Source organism: Erythrolamprus reginae, chromosome 7, assembly GCF_031021105.1.
Source record: "Erythrolamprus reginae isolate rEryReg1 chromosome 7, rEryReg1.hap1, whole genome shotgun sequence".
NCBI lineage: Eukaryota > Metazoa > Chordata > Lepidosauria > Squamata > Dipsadidae > Erythrolamprus > Erythrolamprus reginae.
In genome coordinates, this window is record NC_091956.1 from 3,232,883 (window position 1) to 3,252,763 (window position 19,881).

The window sequence follows — 19,881 nt, forward strand, 5'->3', positions numbered from 1 at the left end:
GTTACCCAGCTAGGGAATCTTATCAGTGTTAGAAGGGAGTGGGGTTTGTGCAGGAGGAGGAGGAGGAAGAGGAGGTGTTAGAGGACTACCCATACTATCAACAGACAATGAAAAAAGAGGGAGTGCCTTGAATTCCACCATTATTCTCAGGTTTTCAGGTGCCTGGAATGACATCTGTCTTCCGCATCTCAATTCTCCTCCTTCTACTTTTCCCCTTGAGTCATTCATACGGCTTGATTCTCAGAAGAGAACAAGGACAATTCCTGCGTTGTTTGGGGCTTTGGGAGTTGAGAGGAATGGTCTCCAATCCCTCCCAAGCGCCACCCAAGAGACACAAAAGGAAAATTCACAACCCACAGGACGGGGAAAACACCAGGCTTGACAATGGAGCTTGTCAGAGGCAACTTGAAATAATAATTGAATGCAAACGGAAGAAGATGAGTTTGCGGTGCGAGGTGGCAGGGAAAAAAAGGGAGAAAAAACAACGACCAAACACCCCCCCCCCCACACACAAATGCAATTTTAGATGGCATCAACAGATGTAAATTTTCCAAGTCATGAGAAATAACAGGTCTGTTTTCTCTTGTGCCGCTCAGATCCCAATCTCGGGTGTTCTGTCCACGTTTCCTTAAAGCTGCAGGCAATCAGAGAGAAGATGTGCAGATCGGGGTTGAAATTGGGGAGGGGTCCCTGGTGCTCTCTGAGCTTGGCGCTTTTCTCCCAGGCGTTTCACCACCCGACTAGGGAACATCATCAGTGCTGGAAGGGAGTGGGGTTTGCAGAGAGGAGGAGGAGGAGGAAAGAAGAAGAGAAAGAGGAAGAGGAGGAAAGAAGAAGAGGAAGAGGAGGAAAGAAGAGGAGGAGAAAAAAGAGAAAGAGGAAGTGGAGGAGGAGGAAGAGGAGGAGGAAAGAAAAAGAGGAAGAAGAGGAAGAGGGAGAGAAGGAGGATGAGCGGAAGAGAAGGAAGAAAGAGGAGAAGGAGGAGAAGGAGGAGGAAAAAAGAGAAAGAGGAGGAAGATGAGGAGGAAAGAAGAGGAGGAAGAAAGAGAAAGAGGAAGTGGAGGAGGAGGAAGAGGAGGAAGAGGAAAGAAGAAGAGGAAGAGGAGGAAGAAAGAGGAGGAGGAAAGAAAAAGAGAAAGAGGAGGAAAGAAGAAGACAAAGAGGAGGAGGAGGAAGAGGAAGAAGAGAAGGAGGAGGAAAGAAGAAGACAAAGAGGAAGATGAGGAAGAGGAAGAGAAGGAGGAGGAGGAGGGGAAGAGAAGGAAGAAAGAGGAGAAGAAGGAGTAGGAGGAAAAAAGAAGAGAAAGAGGGGGAGAAAGAGGAGGAGGAAAGAAGAAGAGGAAGAAAGAACAGGAGGAGGAGGAAAGAAGAGGAAGAAGAGGAGGAGGAAAGAAGAGGAAGAGGAGGAAGAAAGAAGAGGAAGAGGAGGAGGAAGAGGAGGAGGAGGAGGAAAGAAAAAGAGGAAGAGGAGGAAGAAAGGAGAAGGAAAGAAAAAGAGGAGGAGGAGGAGGAGGAAAGAAGAAGACAAAGAGGAAGAGGAGGAAGAGAAGGAGGAGCAGAAGAGAAAGAAGAAAGAGGAGGAGGAGGAAAAAAGAAGAGGAAGAGGAAGGAAGAGTAGGAGGAAGAGGAAAGAAGAAAGGAAAGAGGAAGAGGAAAGAAGAAGAGGAGGGCGACGATGACGACGTTAAGGTCCTGAGCTTGGCGATTTTCTTGTAGACATTTCAGGACCCAACTAGGGAGCATCATCAGTGCTAGAAGGGAGTGGGGTTTGCAGGGAGAGGTGTGGGAGGGGGAGGAGGAGGAGGAGGAGAGGAGGAAAGGGAAGGGAAGGATGACTGTGGGGTCCTTGTCACTCTCTCAGCTTGGTGTGTTTCTTGCAGACGTTTCGTTACCAAACTAAGTAACATCATCAGAACAAATCAGCACTGATGATCATCCCGTCAACACCACATCAGCTGTAGCAGCACTGATGAGGTTAACTAGCTTGGTCATGAAACGTCTGCAAGAAAGACACCAAACACAGAGAGCACCAAGGAGCCTCCTCCTCCTCTCATTCCCTTCTAGCACTGATGATGTCCCCTAGGTGGGTCACGAAACGTCTAGAAGGAAGCCACCAAGCTCAGAGAGTGCGCCAAGGAGTCCACGCTTCACCCTCTGTCAAATCCATCCCCGCCCCCCTTCCCAGCCCTTTTATTCACCACGTTGCTCTACTCGTAAAAGGGATATTTTAGGACGGAGACAAAGAGGAAATCGGAAGAGCCATAGCAGGAGCAGACAAAGAACCATAACCTACAATTTGCCAATACGTTTCATAGCACACACACAGAGAAAAGATACTATCCAAACTGCAAGTTGGAGGCACTAAGATTTATTGCAATGCCTCGGTGGAACCTATGCATCGCTGGACAGGGAAAAAAAACCCCTGAAAAGTGTTGACCAAATAATTGTATAATGGCTGGAGACGGCAAAACACAGAATAATGGCCGTGTTTGCAGTTGTCAGAAATAAGCGTAGTATATAGATATTTATTACATGTTAGCAGGCAAAACTGCTTCTTTGTGTGTGTGTGTGTGTGTGTGTGTGCTTGTATACACATCTTTTGAGAGAAAGAGAGAGATGTAAACCCTGAAATAAGCATTTTCTAATGCACTCAAAAGCCCAAGCCTCACTGAAGCCTGGGATGCAAAAAAAACCCAGCTAAATGGGAAAATCGCACTTCGAGTTTAATGATAATAATAATAATAATAATAATAATAATAATAATAATAATAATCTGTAAAGAAACAGATGAAACCATCGATCACATACTCAGCTGCTGCAAAAAGATCGCACAGACTGACTACAAGCATAGACGTGATGCTGTGGCACAGATGATCCACTGGAACTTGTGCCGGAACTACCATCTACCAGTGGCAAAGAACTGGTGGGATCATAAGCACAAAAAAGTGGTCGAAAATGAGCAAGCAAAACTTCTGTGGGTCTTCCAACTTCAGACTGACCGAATTCTGAAGCATAACACACCAGACATCCTGATTGTGAAGAAAAAGAAAGTATGGATCATCGACATCGCAATCCCAGGGGACAGCAGAATTGAGGAGAAGCAGCTAGAGAAATTAGTGAAATACGAAGATCTAAAAATCGAGCTGCAACGACTCTGGCATAAGCCCGTGAAAGTGGTCCCAGTGGTACTTGGCACGCTGGGCGCAGGGCCAAAGGATCTCAGTGGACATTTGAAAACCATCGGAATTGACAAAATCTCCATCTGTCAATTGCAAAAGGCCGCTTTACTGGGTTCAGCAAACATAATTCGCCGCTACATCACGCAGTCCTAGGTGCTTGGGAAGCGCCCGACTGGTGATGAAATACGAAACCCAGCATAGTGATCTCGTTTGCTGTGTTGTATTGACATAATAATAATAATAATAATAATAATAATAATAATAATAATAATAACAATAATATGCACCTAAATTATCAGTCTCTTTTAGGGAGGAAAAAGGTGCCTTTTATACTCTGAAAAATACAGTACTTTTTTCAACGCTGTTGTAACTTCGCGGATGGCCACTAAAAGAACTGTTGTAAGTCCAGGACCACCTGTATTAAAAAGAACCATTCCCAGCCTTCCTTCCAACCCTTTTTTGATTCTTTAAAAGCTCTCCGACTTCCTGTTGTGATTCAGCCTGAGGCTCCTCAGGGACCGTCTGGAGCTCTGCCGGATCCATGCCCAGAGGAGGAGGACAGTGAACAGGAGGGGGAGGACCAGGCAGACGGGGGAGAGGAACGTCAGGAAGAGGAGGAGGGAGAGCAGCCTGAGACCCCCGGGGGGGGGGCTCTCCCCAGCTAGTAGCCTGGATTCATTGGATGAAGACACACAGGCTATAATAGACATGAGGCAGAGACGTGCAGCTCAAAGACGGGGCCAATTAGAAAGGTATTTCCATCCCTGAATTGGCAAAAGCTGGGTTTGGGTGTGGTTCTCCTCAGCAAGGTTGAAAAGGCAGGCCCACCCTTACAGTCTCGTGGTGAGTTATCAACTGGGAGTCCTGTGACCTTGCTTCAATTCTCGGCATCTCTGATCTTGGCTTGTGGCCTAGAAGTCTGGAAGACTTGGGGGACGCGGGGTTTTATTATCTCCAGCGTTGTTTTTGCCAGCAAGAATCCTGTTTTATTGCCTGGCCTTCGTGAAACCTCTGTGAAGCTTCATCGTGTTCCTGTCTGTAAGAACAGTTTTTGTTACCTGTGTTTGCTTTGAATTATATAAACTGCCTTTGCTTTTTACCAGTGTGTCCGGCTACTCTTTTTGGTTGGTGTTGGCGTCTGGGGGGACCCAGACAGAACACTTCCCATCTAATCTATTCTGCATTGGAGGCAGAAAGCCAAAAACAGGTTCTGTAAAAATATAAAAAAATATTCTTTTTTTTTTTTTTTTACAGTAAGAGGTAAAACCCTTAAATGCCTAAAATAAACAGGCTGGGTCCTTCGGGAAGTGAAAACAGGGGAAGGACGGGGCGGGGGTTTGGGGGTGTTGATGCCACGCAGCCTTCCTTAGGCAGAGATCCATGATACAAGGCAACAGATAAATAATTCTGCGGCGGTATTTCCATCATCGCTTAAAAATTAAGTTTTCGGTTCCCTGGGGCAGCGATTGCATTAACGTTCGCTAATTAGGTTTGTAACCAACTTTGTAAAGCCCCATTTACGAGGTTGGTTTTTGTTTTTTGTTTTTTTGGGGGGGGGGAAAGAAAGATAGGAAAAAGGGCAAAGAAATTAAAATTCAAAGGCTTCTCAACAGGCGTTTTCACGTTTTCAAATTACGACAAACAGAGAGAGGGAGAGAGAGGGAGAATATAAAGCTTCCGTGAATTGGGTGTCACTTGAAACACCTCTCATCAGTCATGGATTAAAACCATTAAACCCATTACGGGATCAGAACCAGGCCCTAAACAGAGGGAAAAAGACACACACAAAAAATGACCTGTATGATGACTGATAAGTTGATTTTTAGGGCGTGCTGGTTCGTTTTAAAATTTAAAAGATGCAATGCAAATGAGGAATGCTGAAGAATATAATAACGGCTTCCCCATCAACGGGAGAATTATGCCGTGTAATTATTTAAAGAAATGAGCATCGTTCTCCAAATGGAGGGATACCATCTCCGTCATTTAATCCGGGGATTTGAGAAAGGGATGTTGAGTCTCGAAGATAGAATAGAATAGAATAGAATAGAATTTTATTGGCCAAGTGTGATTGGACACACAAGGAATTTGTCTTGGTGCATATGCTCTCAACGTACATAAAATAAAATATACATTTGTCAAGAATCATGTGGTACGACACTTAATGATTGTCAGAGGGGTCAAATAAGCAATGAAGAAGCAATATTAATAAAAATCTTAGGATATAAGCAACAAGTTACAGTCATACAGTCAACATGGGAGGAAATGGGTGATAGGAATGATGAGAAAAACTAGTAGAATAGAAGTGCAGATTTAGTAGAAAGTCTGACAGTGTTGAGGGAATTATTTGTTTAGTAGAGTGAGGGCGTTCGGAAAAAAACTGTTCTTGTGTCTAGTTGTCTTGGTGTGCAGTGCTCTGTAGCGACGTTTTGAGGGTAGGAGTTGAAACAATTTGTGTCCAGGATGTGAGGGGTCAGTAAATATTTTACCCGCCTTCTTTTTGACTCGTGCAGTATACAGGTCCTCAATGGAAGGCAGATTGGCAGATGCTCGTATGGGACAAGAGGGGACGCAGATTTATTCATTTATGAATAAAATAATTTTTATTTATTTTATAGATGATTTGGGTGGCGGCGAAAAGGAAAATTAAATGTTTTGGGGCGCCCTGTGTGAAGTGGCTTAGAGTTGGTACCAATCCCAGCCACCCTGTGGCTCACGGTCTCCGATGTGATGTGTCCTACACACGCCACAAAGCACACAAAAATGATTTCTTTCTTAAATTGGGCTGTCTTCGCACACCCAGGAGAGGCGAGCGCACTTGGCAGAATCCCGAAGGAGTCGAGCAACAGTGCAAATGTTGATTTTATCCTCGAGGATCGCGTGGCCCTTTCTCCCAAGGATGCAAAAAACAAAATAAATCCTGTTTTTTTTAATCTTTCATTTCCAATAAAATAAAATAAAATCAGAAGCAGAGAGCTTTCCGGGATATGTTTTCCCTGCAAGACCTTTCAAAAATATTAAAGATGTTTTAAATGCTTTCCACCAGATCGCCTGGAGGGAGGGAAACTTGGCTCTGAAGTCTCCATCCGAGTAAACCCAGAAATCTGAAAAGGATATGTAACCGACTTACAACCGCATTGGAGTACAACATTCCTGTTGCTAAGTTAATATCACTTTATAAGGCCTTGGTAAGGCCACACTTGGAATACTGAATTCAGTTTTGGTCGCCACGATGCAAAAAGGATGTTGAGACTCTAGAAAAAGTGCAGAGAAGAGCAACAAAGATGATTAGGGGACTGGAGATTAAAACATAGGAAGAACGGTTGCAGGAACTGGGCATGGCTGGTTTAATGAAAAGAAGGACCAGGGGAGACATGATAGCAGCCTTCCAATATCTCAGGGGTTGCCACAAAGAAGGAGGAGACAAGCTATTCTCCAAAGCAAAAGAAAGAGAAAGGGGGGGGAGGAAGAAAGGAGGGAGGGAGGGAAGGGAGGGAGGGAGGGAGGGAGGGAGGGAGGGAGGGAGGGAGGGAGGAAGGAAGGAAGGAAGGAAGGAAGGAAGGAAGGAAGGAAGGAAGGAAGGAAGGAAGGAAGGAAGGAAGGAAGGAAGGAAGGAAGGAAGGGACCAGGGGAGACATGATTGCAGTCCTCCAATATCTCAGGGGTTGCCACAAAGAAGAGGGAGTCAATCTATTCTCCAAAGCACCTGAGAACAAGAAGCAATGAGTGGAAACTAAACAAGAAGAGAAGCAACTTAGAACTAAAGAGGAATTTCATGACAGTGAGAACAATTAACCAGTGGAACAGCTTGCCACCAGAAATTGTGAATTAATTAATTAATTAATTAATTAATTAATTAATTAATTAATTAATTAATTAATCGATTCATCCATCCATCCATCCATCCATTTATTAGATTTGTATGCCGTCCCTCTCCGCAGACTCAGGGCGGCTCACAACAATAATAAAAAACAATGTATCACAAATCTAATATTAAAAAGTCTCTAAAAACCCCTCATTTAAAAAGACACACACACACACACACACACAAACATACCACGCATAAATTATATAGGCCTGGGGGAGATGTCTGAATTCCCCCATGCCTGATGGCAGAGGTGGGTTTTAAGAAGTTTACGAAAGGCAAGGAGGGTGGGAGCAATTCTAATCTCTGTGGGGAGCTGGTTCCAGAGGGTCGAGGCCGCCACAGAGAAGGCTCTTCCCCTGGGTCCCGCCAGACGACATTGTTTAGTCGACGGGACCCGGAGAAGGCCAACTCTGTGCTACCTAACCGGTCGCTGGGATTCGTGTGGCAGAAGGCGGTCCTGGAGATATTCTGGTCCGACGCCATGAAGGGCTGCAACAGTGGAAGCTTTTAAGAAGATGCTGGATAAGCATTTGTCTGAATTGGTATAAGGTTTCCTGCCTAAGCAGGGGGTTGGACTAGAAGACCTCCAAGGTCCCTTCCAATTTTGTTACTCTATTCTCCAAGTCAGCTGCCAAGCATCCAGGTTCACCTGGTGCACCAGTTGTGGCCCTATTTGGACCGGGAGTCACTGCTCACAGTCACTCATGCCCTCATCACCTCGAGGCTCGACTACTGTAACGCTCTCTACATGGGGCTACCTTTGAAGAGTGTTCGGAAACTTCAGATCGTGCAGAATGCAGCTGCGAGAGCAATCATGGGCTTCCCCAAATATGCCCATGTCACACCAACACTCCGCAGTCTGCATTGGTTGCCGATCGGTTTCCGGTCACAATTCAAAGTGTTGGTTATGACCTATAAAGCCCTTCATGGCACCGGACCAGACTATCTCAGTGACCGCCTTCTGCCGCACGAATCCCAGCGACCAGTTAGGTCCCACAGATTGGGTCTTCTCCGGGTCCCGTCAACTAAACAATATCGCTTGGCGGGACCCAGGGGAAGAGCCTTCTCTGTGGCGGCCCGGGCCCTCTGGAACCATCTGCTCCCAGAGATTAGAATTGCCCCCACCCTCCTTGCCTTTCGTAAGCTTCTTAAAACCCACCTCTGCCATCAGGCATGGGGGAACTGAGATACACTTCCCCCTAGGCCTTTACAATTTTACGCATGGTATGTCTCTATGTATGTTTGGTTTTACAATAAGGGGCTTTTAACTGTTTTAATATTGGATTGTCATATGCTGTTTACTACTGTTGTTAGCCGCCCCGAGTCTACGGAGAAGGGCGGCATACAACTCCAATCCAATCCAATCCAATCCAATCAATCCAGTTTTTGATCTCCTGACCAAGGGGAACACTGCAGTAATCTCTAGTGTCAAAAACGGTCCCTACTCCCCCTCTTTTCCCCCCCAAGTGCCGTCATTACTTCAAACGGTCACTAAGCAAAAGATTGCAAACGGGGGACGGCCTGTAATTTCTCCCCTTGCAATCATGTCTCTTCTCTCTGGCAAAATTTCTGACGCTTGGGAGGTTGCAGGCGAATTGCAGACAATCAGAGGTTTCCAATCCCCCCCCCCCCCTCACCTGATTTATTTCTGTCAGCGTCAGCTTTGAAAACCAGCTGACAGACGACAGCAAACAGTCCCTGAGGAATTTTTAGGGTGTGTGTGGGGGTTTTTTAAAAAAAAGAGAGACCAAAAATACACGTTGAGGATTGGATGCCGAGAGGAAAAAAATATATTTTATGGCGCTTTTATTTCAACCGTGCCTGTCTGCCTCGTCCTTCCGGTTACCTATTGCAGGGGAGTCTCCAACCTTGGCAATTTTAAGCCTGGCGGACTTCAACTCCCAGAATTCACCAGGCTTAAAGTAGCCTAGGTTGGAGACCCCCTGGCCTATTCCTTTCCAAACATTTTGGATTTAAAAAGAGGGCTATCTTCTCTGGTGTCACGCCAAGCTATCAAGAAACATAGTATATTTTTGGTTTGTTTGTTATTCATATTTATATATTAAATATAGATAGATAGATAGATAGATAGATAGATAGATAGATAGATAGATAGGTAGGTAGGTAGGTAGGTAGGTAGGTAGGTAGGTAGGTAGGTAGGTAGGTGTTGTGGTTAGCTCTGGCCCAGCTCCTGCCCCAAGGACTGTGGATGTGGGGGAGTTAATGAACAAGAGTTCATGATACAGCCACGCATGCGGAGAGCGATGCATAGGCAGCAACAACTGAGAGATTATTATCAAAGAAAATGAGGCCACCTGTGGTTAGGTGGGGCTGTGGTCATTAGTGAGGCTGCTATAAAGAGCAACCTGTGGGTTTGGCCGTTGTGGAGGATTATCTGATCCTTGTGTTTCGTGACTGCTTTACTGACTTTGACTTTTTGTGTGCTGATTTTTCCCCTCTATGAAACTAAACCAGAGCAAAGTGTGTTTCACTTTGTGAAAGAAGGACTGTGAATTGCCTCACAGCTGCAAGCTAAGTATCACAGAACTGATAAGGGACTTGTACCAATTACCAGTTTGTTTGGAGACGAGGGCTCTTTGCTATCCCAAAAGAGGGCTTGGTTTAAGTGAATTTTCATTATAAAGAACATTGTTTTGAATTTTCAAACGTGTGTGTGTCTGAAATTTGTACCTGTGAATTTTTGGGAGGATTCTACCAGAGAGCCTGACAGAACAGTAGGTAGGTAGGTAGGTAGAGGGGCTGCCCCAGAGAGGAAGAAGGGGGTCAAGCTTTTCTCCAAAGCACCTGAAAGCCAGACAAAGAATAACGGATGGAAACTGAACAAGGAGAGATTCAATTTAGAAATAAGGAGGAATTTTCTGACAGTGAGAACAATCCACCCATGGAACCGAAGTTGCCTTCAGAAGCTGTAGGAGCTTCATTCACTGGAGGCTTTCGAGAAGAGACTTGACTGCCATCGGTCAGAAATGGTGCTTGGGCAGGGGACTAGACTAGATGACCTCCAAGGTCCCTTCCAAATAGGAACTTTAACAGATTAATAAAGTTCCTGGTTCCACTCGTGAATTTAATGGGTAAATATTAAAAGGTGTTACTATCTGGTGTTTTTGCCTTCTCCTTGGTCTTGCTTATTTCCCCAGCCAGCACACAATTCCCCAGCCAGCATAGACATCAGAGAGTTATTGTTAATGGCGAGTATTCTGAGCAGAGACAGGTTACAAGCGGTGTGCCACAAGGGTCTGTTCTGGGTCCTATTCTTTTTAATATGTTTGTGAGTGACATAGGGGAAGGTCTGGTAGGGAAGGTTTGCCCATTTGCCGATGACTCTAAAGTGTGCAATAGGGTTGATACTCCTGGAGGGGTCTGTAATATGGTAAATGATTTAGCTTTACTAGATAAATGGTCAAAGCAATGGAAACTGCAGTTTAATGTTTCCAAATGTAAAATAATGCACTTGGGGAAAAGGAATCCTCAATCTGAGTATTGCATTGGCAGTTCTGTGTTAGCAAAAACTTCAGAAGAGAAGGATTATGGGGTAGTGATTTCTGACAGTCTCAAAATGGGTGAGCAGTGTGGTCGGGCAGTTGGAAAAGCAAGTAGGATGCTTGGCTGCATAGCTAGAGGTATAACAAGCAGGAAGAGGGAGATTGTGATCCCCTTATATAGAGTGCTGGTGAGACCACATTTGGAATAATACTGTGTTCAGTTTTGGAGACCTCAGCTACAAACAGATATTGACAAAATTGGGCTACAAGAATGGTGGAAGGTCTTAAGCATAAAACGTATCAGGAAAGACTTCATGGACTCCATTTGTAGAGTCTGGAGGACAGAAGGAAAAGGGGGGACATGATCGAAACATTTAAACATGTCAAAGGGTTAAATAAGGTTCAGGAGGGAAGTGTTTTTAATAGGAAAGTGAACACAAGAACAAGGGGACACAATCTGAAGTTAGTTGGGGGAAAGATCAAAAGCAACGTGAGAAAATATTATTTCACTGAAAGAGTAGTAGATCCTTGGAACAAACTTCCAGCAGACGTGGCTGGTAAATCCACAGTCACTGAATTTAAACATGCCTGGGATAAACATGTATCCATTGTAAGATAAAATACAGGAAATAGTATAAGGGCAGACTAGATGGACCAGGAGGTCTTTTTCTGCCGTCAGTCTTCTATGTTTCTATGTTTCTGCAATCCGGACGTGTCCCTCCTCTCCTTTGATAACTTAAATTATTCTGCCGGATTTGAGGACGGGGACTCTCGAGTTGATTAATGTAACAGCTGGAAATTGGTCCTGCTCTGATCCAGACATCACTTGGGGACAAAGGATAAATGAGGCACCATGACACCCAAGATCAATAAGACATCAGGCCCGGGACATATTAATAACAGAGACCGGTTCTTGAACAGTGTTACGACGAGGGCTGCGTCGGTGCAAAACGTTTGGTGAAATTTCGCCGGTTCTTCTACCGTTTTAGATTCAAGGCATCAACCAAGGATAACGGACTTAACGGCGGTTAGGCTAATAAACTACGGTATGATCACCTTTGCTTAAAAACCATTTCATATCTGTGACATTTTCGGTCTAAACCCTCATTAAATATCTTAACTTGGCTCCGGGCAGAATGTGGTATTTCTCTGCCTTTATCTGGCATAAAAAAACCCTGATTAATGTTTAGTTTAGAGGAGAGGGGGTGAAAGAAATGTCTGGGAAGCGTTTCACCCAGAAAATCTGGAAGGGAAGACGGTGACTGTTTGTAGGTCTTGTCCAATTTTTCAACTTTCAAATTAAAGCATACCCTCAGATCTTCAAAACATCAACGGGAACTCTACAGCAGTGTTTCCCAACCTTGGCAACTTGAAGGTATTTGGACTTCAACTCCCAGAATTCCCCAGCCAGCATTCGCTGGCTGGGGAATTCTGGGAGTTGAAGTCCAAATATCTTCAAGAGGCCAAGGTTGGGAAACACTGCTGCAGAGAACCACTGTTCTCCTTGGCTATCATCTCAGGCAATGCCCGGATCTTGCTTGGAATCCGAAATGGTTTTCTTCTTTCTAAGCTGTGATGGCTTAGGGTTGGCCACGGGGTCAACTTGACCACTTGACCATGGGGGGGCTCTTTATTGCCTCCTTGTCCATTTTGCAAACCCCACTCCCTCGTAGCACTGATAAAGTAACCTAGTTTGGTAATGAAATATCTGCAACAATACCACCAATCTTAGAGACCACTAAGAACCCCATAGCTCAACGTTTGGTATGTATGTGTTGGATGGTTTTTTAACAGTTGGGGGTTTTTTATATTTATTTTATTTATTTATTTATTATTTAGATTTGTATGCCGCCCCTCTCCGCAGACTCTAGATACGAGCTACTCCACATGCGAGTATTCCAAGATACGAGCCACGAGGGGAGAGAAATTTCTTTTCGAGACCCGAGCTCAAATTCGGGATACGAGCCGAGCGTCCACTAGGTGGCGCAAGAATCCTTGCTTCTGGTTATCTCGGAGGGGAAAAACAAAGTCTAAAGCCATTTGTTCCATTTGTTTTTCGACATACAAGCTCCCTTCTGGAACGAATTAAACTCGTATCTAGAGGTACTACTGTAATTCTTATTATTAGATTTGTTCCATTTTTTATACTGTTTTATATTGTTGTTGTGAGCCGCCCCGAGTCTTTGGAGAGGGGCGGCATACAAATCTAAATGAATGAATGAATGAATGAATGAATGAATGAATGAATGAATGAATGAATGAATGAATGAATAAATATTCTTTTGTATCGGTAAGATGTAGGCTCTGCACTACAACATCTTGAATCGCCAAAGACCTACACAAGGGTCCTCTTTGTAGACTTTAGTTCAGCGTTCCATACCATCATTCCAGAGACTCTTCTAACTAAGCTGAACCAGAAAGTGGTACCTGAACACACCTGTAAGTAGCTCATAAGCTTCCTAACAAACAGACGAAGCTAAGTAGGATCACATCAGATACCTGTACAATTAGCACAGGGCTCCCCCAAGGCTATTTTCTATCTCCTCTTCTCTCTATACGCCAATGGCTTCATCTCTAACGATCCATCTGTTAAACTACTGCTGTTCGCAGATGACACAACAGCGATCGGTCTCGTTCGAGACAACGATGAAATCGCATACAGACGGGAGTTTGAAAAATTAGCCTCGTGGTGCGGCCGGAACAATCTGGAACTGAACACAACTCAAAAATGTAGAAACGGTGGTAGACTTTAGGAGAAACCCACCCATACTTCCACCTCTTACAATAGTAGACAACACACGGGGCGGCTCACAGCAATAATAATGCAATGTAAACAAATCTAATATTTAACTTAATTTAAAACCCCAATTTAGAAACCAATCATACATACTGACATACCATGCATAAATTTTATAAGCCTAGGGGGAGGGAAAGTCTCAATTCCCCCATGCCTGACGACAGTGGTGGGTTTTAAGGAGCTTACGAAAGGCAAGGAGGGTGGGGGCAACTCTGATATCTGGGGGGAGTTGGTTCCAAAGGGTCGGGGCCACCACAGAGAAGGCTCTTCCCCTGGGTCCCGCCAAACGACATTGTTTAGTCGACGGGACCCGGAGAAGGCCCACTCTGTGGGACCTAACTGGTCGCTGGGATTCGTGCAGCAGAAGGCGGTTCCGGAGATATTCTGGTCCGGTGCCATGAAGGGCTTTATAGGTCATAACCAACAATATTGATTGGTTCCTAAAATGATTTGTTACCTGGACAATCATTGTGTTTTACCTTATGGTTCTTGAGGTATGTGCCTTTTCTTTTACGTACACAGAGAGCACAGGTACTATTAACAAATTCCTTGTGTGCCCAGTCACACTTAGCAAATTAAAAATTATATTCCATTCTACCAATCTCCTTTCTGAATCCAAGGGGCCTGCTTATTCGTATCAGAAACAAGAACCAGACAAAGAATGGAAATGTCAAAAATCAATGGAAAAAGAAACACTTTGAATGCGAACAAATTTAGGTTACGAGGCTGTAGCCATGGCAATCTCGAAGAACAGAGCAATATCGGTATCTGGAGGAAAAAAGAGTAATTAAGACATAAGTGGCAGGTATAGCTGGGGCGGTAGTGTACGGTCAATTTACTTTGCAATTAAATCCTTCGTAAAATATTACACTTCATTCAAACCGCAGAGGTCTTGGGAGCAGGACTGACATTTTTTCTTGCAAAGATTTGGTCAAATGCAATGAGTGAGAGAGAGGCAGGGCTGCGCATATGTGTGTGTGAGAGAGAAGCATATTTAGACCCACAAGACTGCATAGAAAAAATACTGAATTAGCTCTGCATGTACAGGTTAGGGTTCTAGCCCCTATTGAACCCAAAATTTCCGTTCCTCAGTAGAAGCAAGTAGAATGCTTGGCTGCATAGCTAGAGGTATCACAAGCAGGAAGGGGGAGATTGTGATCCCGCTGTATAGAGCGCAGGTGAGACCCCATTGGGAATAATACTGTATTCAGTACTGGCGACCCCATCTACAAAAAGATATGGATTAAATTGAACGGGTCCAAATACAGGCTACAAAAAGGGTGGAAGGTCTTCAGCATAAAACCTATCAGGAAAGACTTCATGAACTCCATCTGTCTAGTCTGGAGGACAGAATGGAAAGGGGGGACATGATTGAAACATTTAATATGTGAACGGGTTCAATAAGGTTCAGGATATGTGTTTTTAATAGGAAAGTGAACCCAAGAACAAGGGGGCACAATCTGAGGTTAGTTGGGAGAAATATCAGAAGCAATGTGAGAAAATATTATTTGACTGAAAGAGTAGTAGATGCTAGGAACAAAGTCCCAGCAGACTTGATTGGTAAATCCACAGGAACTGAATTTAAACATGCCTGGGATAAACATAGATCCATCCTCAGATAAAATACAGGAAATAGTATAAGGGCAGACTAGATGGACCATGAGGTCTTTTTCTGCCGTCAATCTTCTATGTTTCTACGTTTCTAAGTGAAAAAACTGCCCCATGTTATGACCTTTCTTTCCAGAGTTGTTAAGTGAATTGTTGCCATTATTAAGTCAGCAACATGGTTGTTAACTGAATCTGGATTCCCCATTGACTTTGCTTGTCAGAAGGTCGCAAAAGGTGATCACGTGATCCCGGAATCACTGCAACTGTCATAAGTCATGCCAGTTGCCAAGCATTTGAATTATTATTATTATTATTATTATTATTATTATTATTATTATTATTATTTATTGGATTTGTATGCCGCCCCTCTCTGTGGACTCGGGGCGGCTAACAACAGTGAGAAAAACAGAATGTAGAAATCCAGTACTAAAACAGCTAAAAACCCCTGTTATAAAACCAATCATACATACAAACATACCATGCATAAATTGTAGAAGCCTAGGGGGAAAGATTATCTTAGTTCCCCCATGCCTGATGGCAGAGGTGGGTTTTGAGGAGCTTACGAAAGGCAAGGAAGGTGGGGGCTATTCTAATCTCTGGGGGGAGCTGGTTCCAGAGGGACGGGGCCGCCACAGAGAAGGCTCTTCCCCTGGGCCCTGCCAACCAACATTGTTTAGTTGACACCCTTCTCCAGATATTCAGGGCAGTTTACAACAGATTATTGTATTAATTATCCTCATTGTTTTGTCTCCGGGTGGTCTAAACATGACCGCCACTTTACAGCCTGTGGACCTCAACTCCCAGAATTAACTAATTATTTTATTTCATTTCATTTCATTTCTATGCCATCCTTACGCTGAGACTAAGGGCGGCTTAAAACAGATTATTGTATTAATTATCTTTGTCGTTTTGTCTCCGCGTGGTCTAAACATGGCCGACACTTTACAGCCTGTGGACTTCAGCTCCCAGAATTCCACAGCCAGCATTGCCATGGTTAATTACCCTCATAGTTGCCTGAGGAATTCTGGGAGTTGAAGTCCATAGGTCTTAAAGAGACCAAGGCCTTAAAGAGACAGGCCTGTTCTAGCCTCTTGACATAATGTCCATTTGTGAAGGTGTGTGTGTGTGAAACTACATATTGGTGTGAGATTCCGTGTGAGGCAGAAAGCAAGGGATGGAAAGCGGGACTTCTCTGCGTAGAACTAAAACGGGGCCTGCTGTGAGGATGATGTTCACCCCGGAGGCTTGGCGGAGTTACGCTTCGCTTCGCAGGGGTCCATCTTTGAAGAAGTCATCTTAGAAGTTCCACTCCAGTAAACATCCAGGGCAAATTTCTCTCAAAAGGATCCAGACTGCCCTGTATTCTGCCTGAGATGGGAATGCGAAAGAGTCCCCGGCTACCCGGAGCCCTCGACTCACAACCGTTCGCTTAGTGACCGTTCTAAGTTACAACTACACTAAAGACGGTGACGAACTCCATCGTGACCCACTTGCCCTTCACCCAAACAACTCTCCCACGAACTCATAAAATAACATTATGAATCGTTGATAAAAGGATGAACAAATTCAAAAGGACAACATTTAAACTCTAAATCAAGTTTAGAAACTTGGGGAAAAGGAATCCTCCATCTGAGTATTGTATCGGCAGCTCTGTGTTAGCAAAAACTTCAGAAGAAAAGGATTGAGGGGTGGTGATTTCTGACAGTCTCAAAATGGGTGAACAGTGCAGTCAAGCGGTAGGGAATGCAAGTAGGATGCTTGGCTGCATAGCTAGAGGTATCACAAGCAGGAAGAGGGAGATTATGATCCCGCTATATAGAGCGCTGGTGAGACCCCATTTGGAAGACTGTGTTCAGTTCTGGAGACCTCACCTACAAAAAGATATTGACAAAATTGAACGGGTCCAAAGACGGGCTACAAGAATGGTGGAAGGTCTTAAGCATAAAACGTATCAGGAAAGACTTCATGAACTCAGTCTGTATAGTCTGGAGGACAGAAGGAAAAGGGGAGACATGATCGAAACATTTAAATATGTTATAGGGTTAAATAAGGTCCAGGAGGGAAGTGTTTTTAATAGGAAAGTGAACCCAAGAACAAGGGGACACAATCTGAAGTTAGTTGGGGGAAAGATCAAAAGCAACATGAGAAAATATTATTCTACTGAAAGAGTAGTAGATCCTTGGAACAAACCTCCAGCAGACGTGGTGGATAAATCCACAGTAACTGAATTTAAACCTGCCTGGGATAAACATAGATCCATCCTAAGATAGAATACAGAAAATAGTATAAGGGCAGACTAGATGGACCATGAGGCACCTTCTTTCACCTATGGTGGTTATGTCCAGAAACAAGAAAATACTGGAAAAAAATAAATAATTGGTTGTGTCAAATAACAAATACAAAAATAAAATATACGCCAGAATTTTTTCTATTGGGTATTATGATTATGATGTAGATTCATCTGTAAATATAATTATGTACTTTTTTTTTTAAAAAAAGGTAAAATTTAATAAATATATATTAATAATATTAATAATATTAATAATATTAATAATAATAATAATAATAATAATAATAATAATAATAATAATAATAATAATATAAAAAAAAATATGGCAGTTGCCAAGTGGCCAGTTTTGCCGTCGCGGTTGCAACTCAAGGACTATCAACCGCACAAGTGCTAGGAATATGAAGCATAGCTGTGGCCTTCTCCCCAGGCCTGGGCGCATAACCAAGAGTGGATGTTCTTTTTTACGCAAAGCGATTTGTTTCTGGATTTTGTTTTCTCTTGGGGGATCCAGAAAGTGAAATAAACTGAGACAAACCACGCAGATAATTGCAGAAAGCGGCCAATTGTGCCGTTCTGACCCACCTCTCTCCTTCGTGATGCCCAGCAGCTCTGCTTAATCTTCCAAACCACGGCAGCCACCAGGAGCAGCGACAAGAAGCAGCTGAAAAGAAGGTAGAAGAGAGATATAAATCCGGGAAGCTGTCTTGCCCTGGCTTGAATGTTAGAAAGAAACAGCTAAAACTGACCCCCCACACACACACAGAGAGACACTTGCCAAAAGATTGCATTGTGGCTTCCATGCCTAAAGGGAAACTAGAACTCACAGTCTCCTGGTGATTGACCCACAGTCACCCAGCCAGCTTTCATGGCCCAGACAGGGTTAGAACTTAGAACCTAATTGGCCCAAACTCCAACAGCTGGCTTTCATTGCTAAAGCAGGACTAGAACTCACCATCTCCTGGTGATTGAAACAAAGTCACCCAGCCGTCTTTTGTGCCTAAGGCAGAACTAAAACTCACAGTCTCCCACTTTCTAGCAGGTTGTCTTAACCAATAGACCAAGCTGGCTCTCCAACTGCAACTGATTGGGAAAACGGAACTACAGTTGTACCTCGTGATATGAACCCCTCGTGATACGAACCCGGGGTTCAGAAAATTTTTGCCTCTTCTTACGAACTTTTTTCACCTTACCAACCCACCGCAGATCGCAAAATGGCGCTCCCTTTGGCGGCAGCGCCCGCCTGTCACCTTCTTAAACAGCAGGGGGGCTTCTCGGCGATCTCCCGAACCCGGAAGTTTGGCAAAAATTCGGGTTCGGGTTCCGGAGGCCGCCAAGAAGCACCCGGTTGTTTCAGAAGGTTACAGTTGGGTGGCGCCGCTCGGTGGAGCGCCGTTTTTGCGATCGGCAGCGGCGTTTTCGGCCGATCTGGAGGCTGAAACGGAGGTGGGGAATCCCAATAGGGAATTGGAGCTTTGATGTCATGAAGACGTCCTTCCTGGAGGCCACGTTTCGGCTGACCAGGAAGGACGTCTTCGTGACGTCAAAGCTCCACCCATGGAATTCCCTATTGGGATTCCCCACCTCCTTTCCAGCCTCCAGATCAGCCGAAAATGCCGCCACTGATCGCAAAAACGGCGCTCCACCGAGCGGCGCCACCCAGCTGTCACCTTCTGAAACAGCCGGGCGCTTCTCGGCGGCCTCTGGAACCCGAACCCAAACCCAAACTTTTACCGAACTTCCGGGTTCGGGAGAATGCCGAGAAGCCCCCCGGCTGTTTTAAAAGGTGACAGCCGGGCGGCGGCGCCCAGCAGAGCGCCATTTTGCGATTTTTTTTCCCCCCCTTGCACACATTAATTGCTTTTACATTGTTTCCTATGGGAAACATTGTTTCGTGTTACGAACTTTTCGCCTTACGAACCTCCTCCTGGAACCAATTAGGTGCGTAAGACAAGGTATTACTGTACTGATGTGTGAAAATATGGGGAAAAAGGGAAGAGATATAGAATCATGAGGTTTTTGTCCTGCTTCATTTTTTATTTTTTTATTTAATTCCCAGGTAATGTCTTCTTTGGAACACCCATGCAACTAGAAAATGAACAGTGCCTGTATTGATTTATTCACCGCCAGAGATTTATATGCCTACTCATTTCCCGAGACACGGAGCAGATTCTAGGCAAATGTTATCATTAATCGTCATTTAAAACACAAAAAAACCCCATCCCAGAAACAAGCAAGATGTCTCCGACCCCTCATTTTTCAGACAGAAACATGCTGTGATGACAGTGACAGGCTGGAAACCAGCCGACCAATAAACCTGGTTTGTATCTGAGCTCTGTTTAAGACTCTGACCAGCAGAAGCACGGTGGGCCTCTCGTCTCACGCCGGTTTTACAAAAGCACTCCATTATTTTTCCCCAGGAAAGGAAGGAAGAATCGGATCTGACGGTTTTTTTATAGCCAGTATTCCCACCTCTAAATCTTACGGTCATTTTTTTTTCCATCCAATTACCTCTACCAGTTGACAAGCTCCAACCGGAAAACTCAATTTGTTCCCATTTCATAAGCCGTTCAAAAGAGGACTTTCAATGGAGCTTTGAGGAGGCAATGGCTACGGATCCATTATACAAGCGAGAGGAAAAT

General features: G+C 44.3%; 1 protein-coding gene across 1 annotated transcript in view; it reads right to left on the reverse strand.

The window, feature by feature from the left end:
• Nucleotides 1–19,881, reverse strand: part of ATRN (attractin) — a 144,296-nt gene that overhangs the window by 20,599 nt on the left and 103,816 nt on the right. Inside the window, 1 exon segment of the mRNA XM_070756719.1 lies at nt 17,825–17,903. Coding sequence (XP_070612820.1) covers nt 17,825–17,903 — 79 coding nt within the window.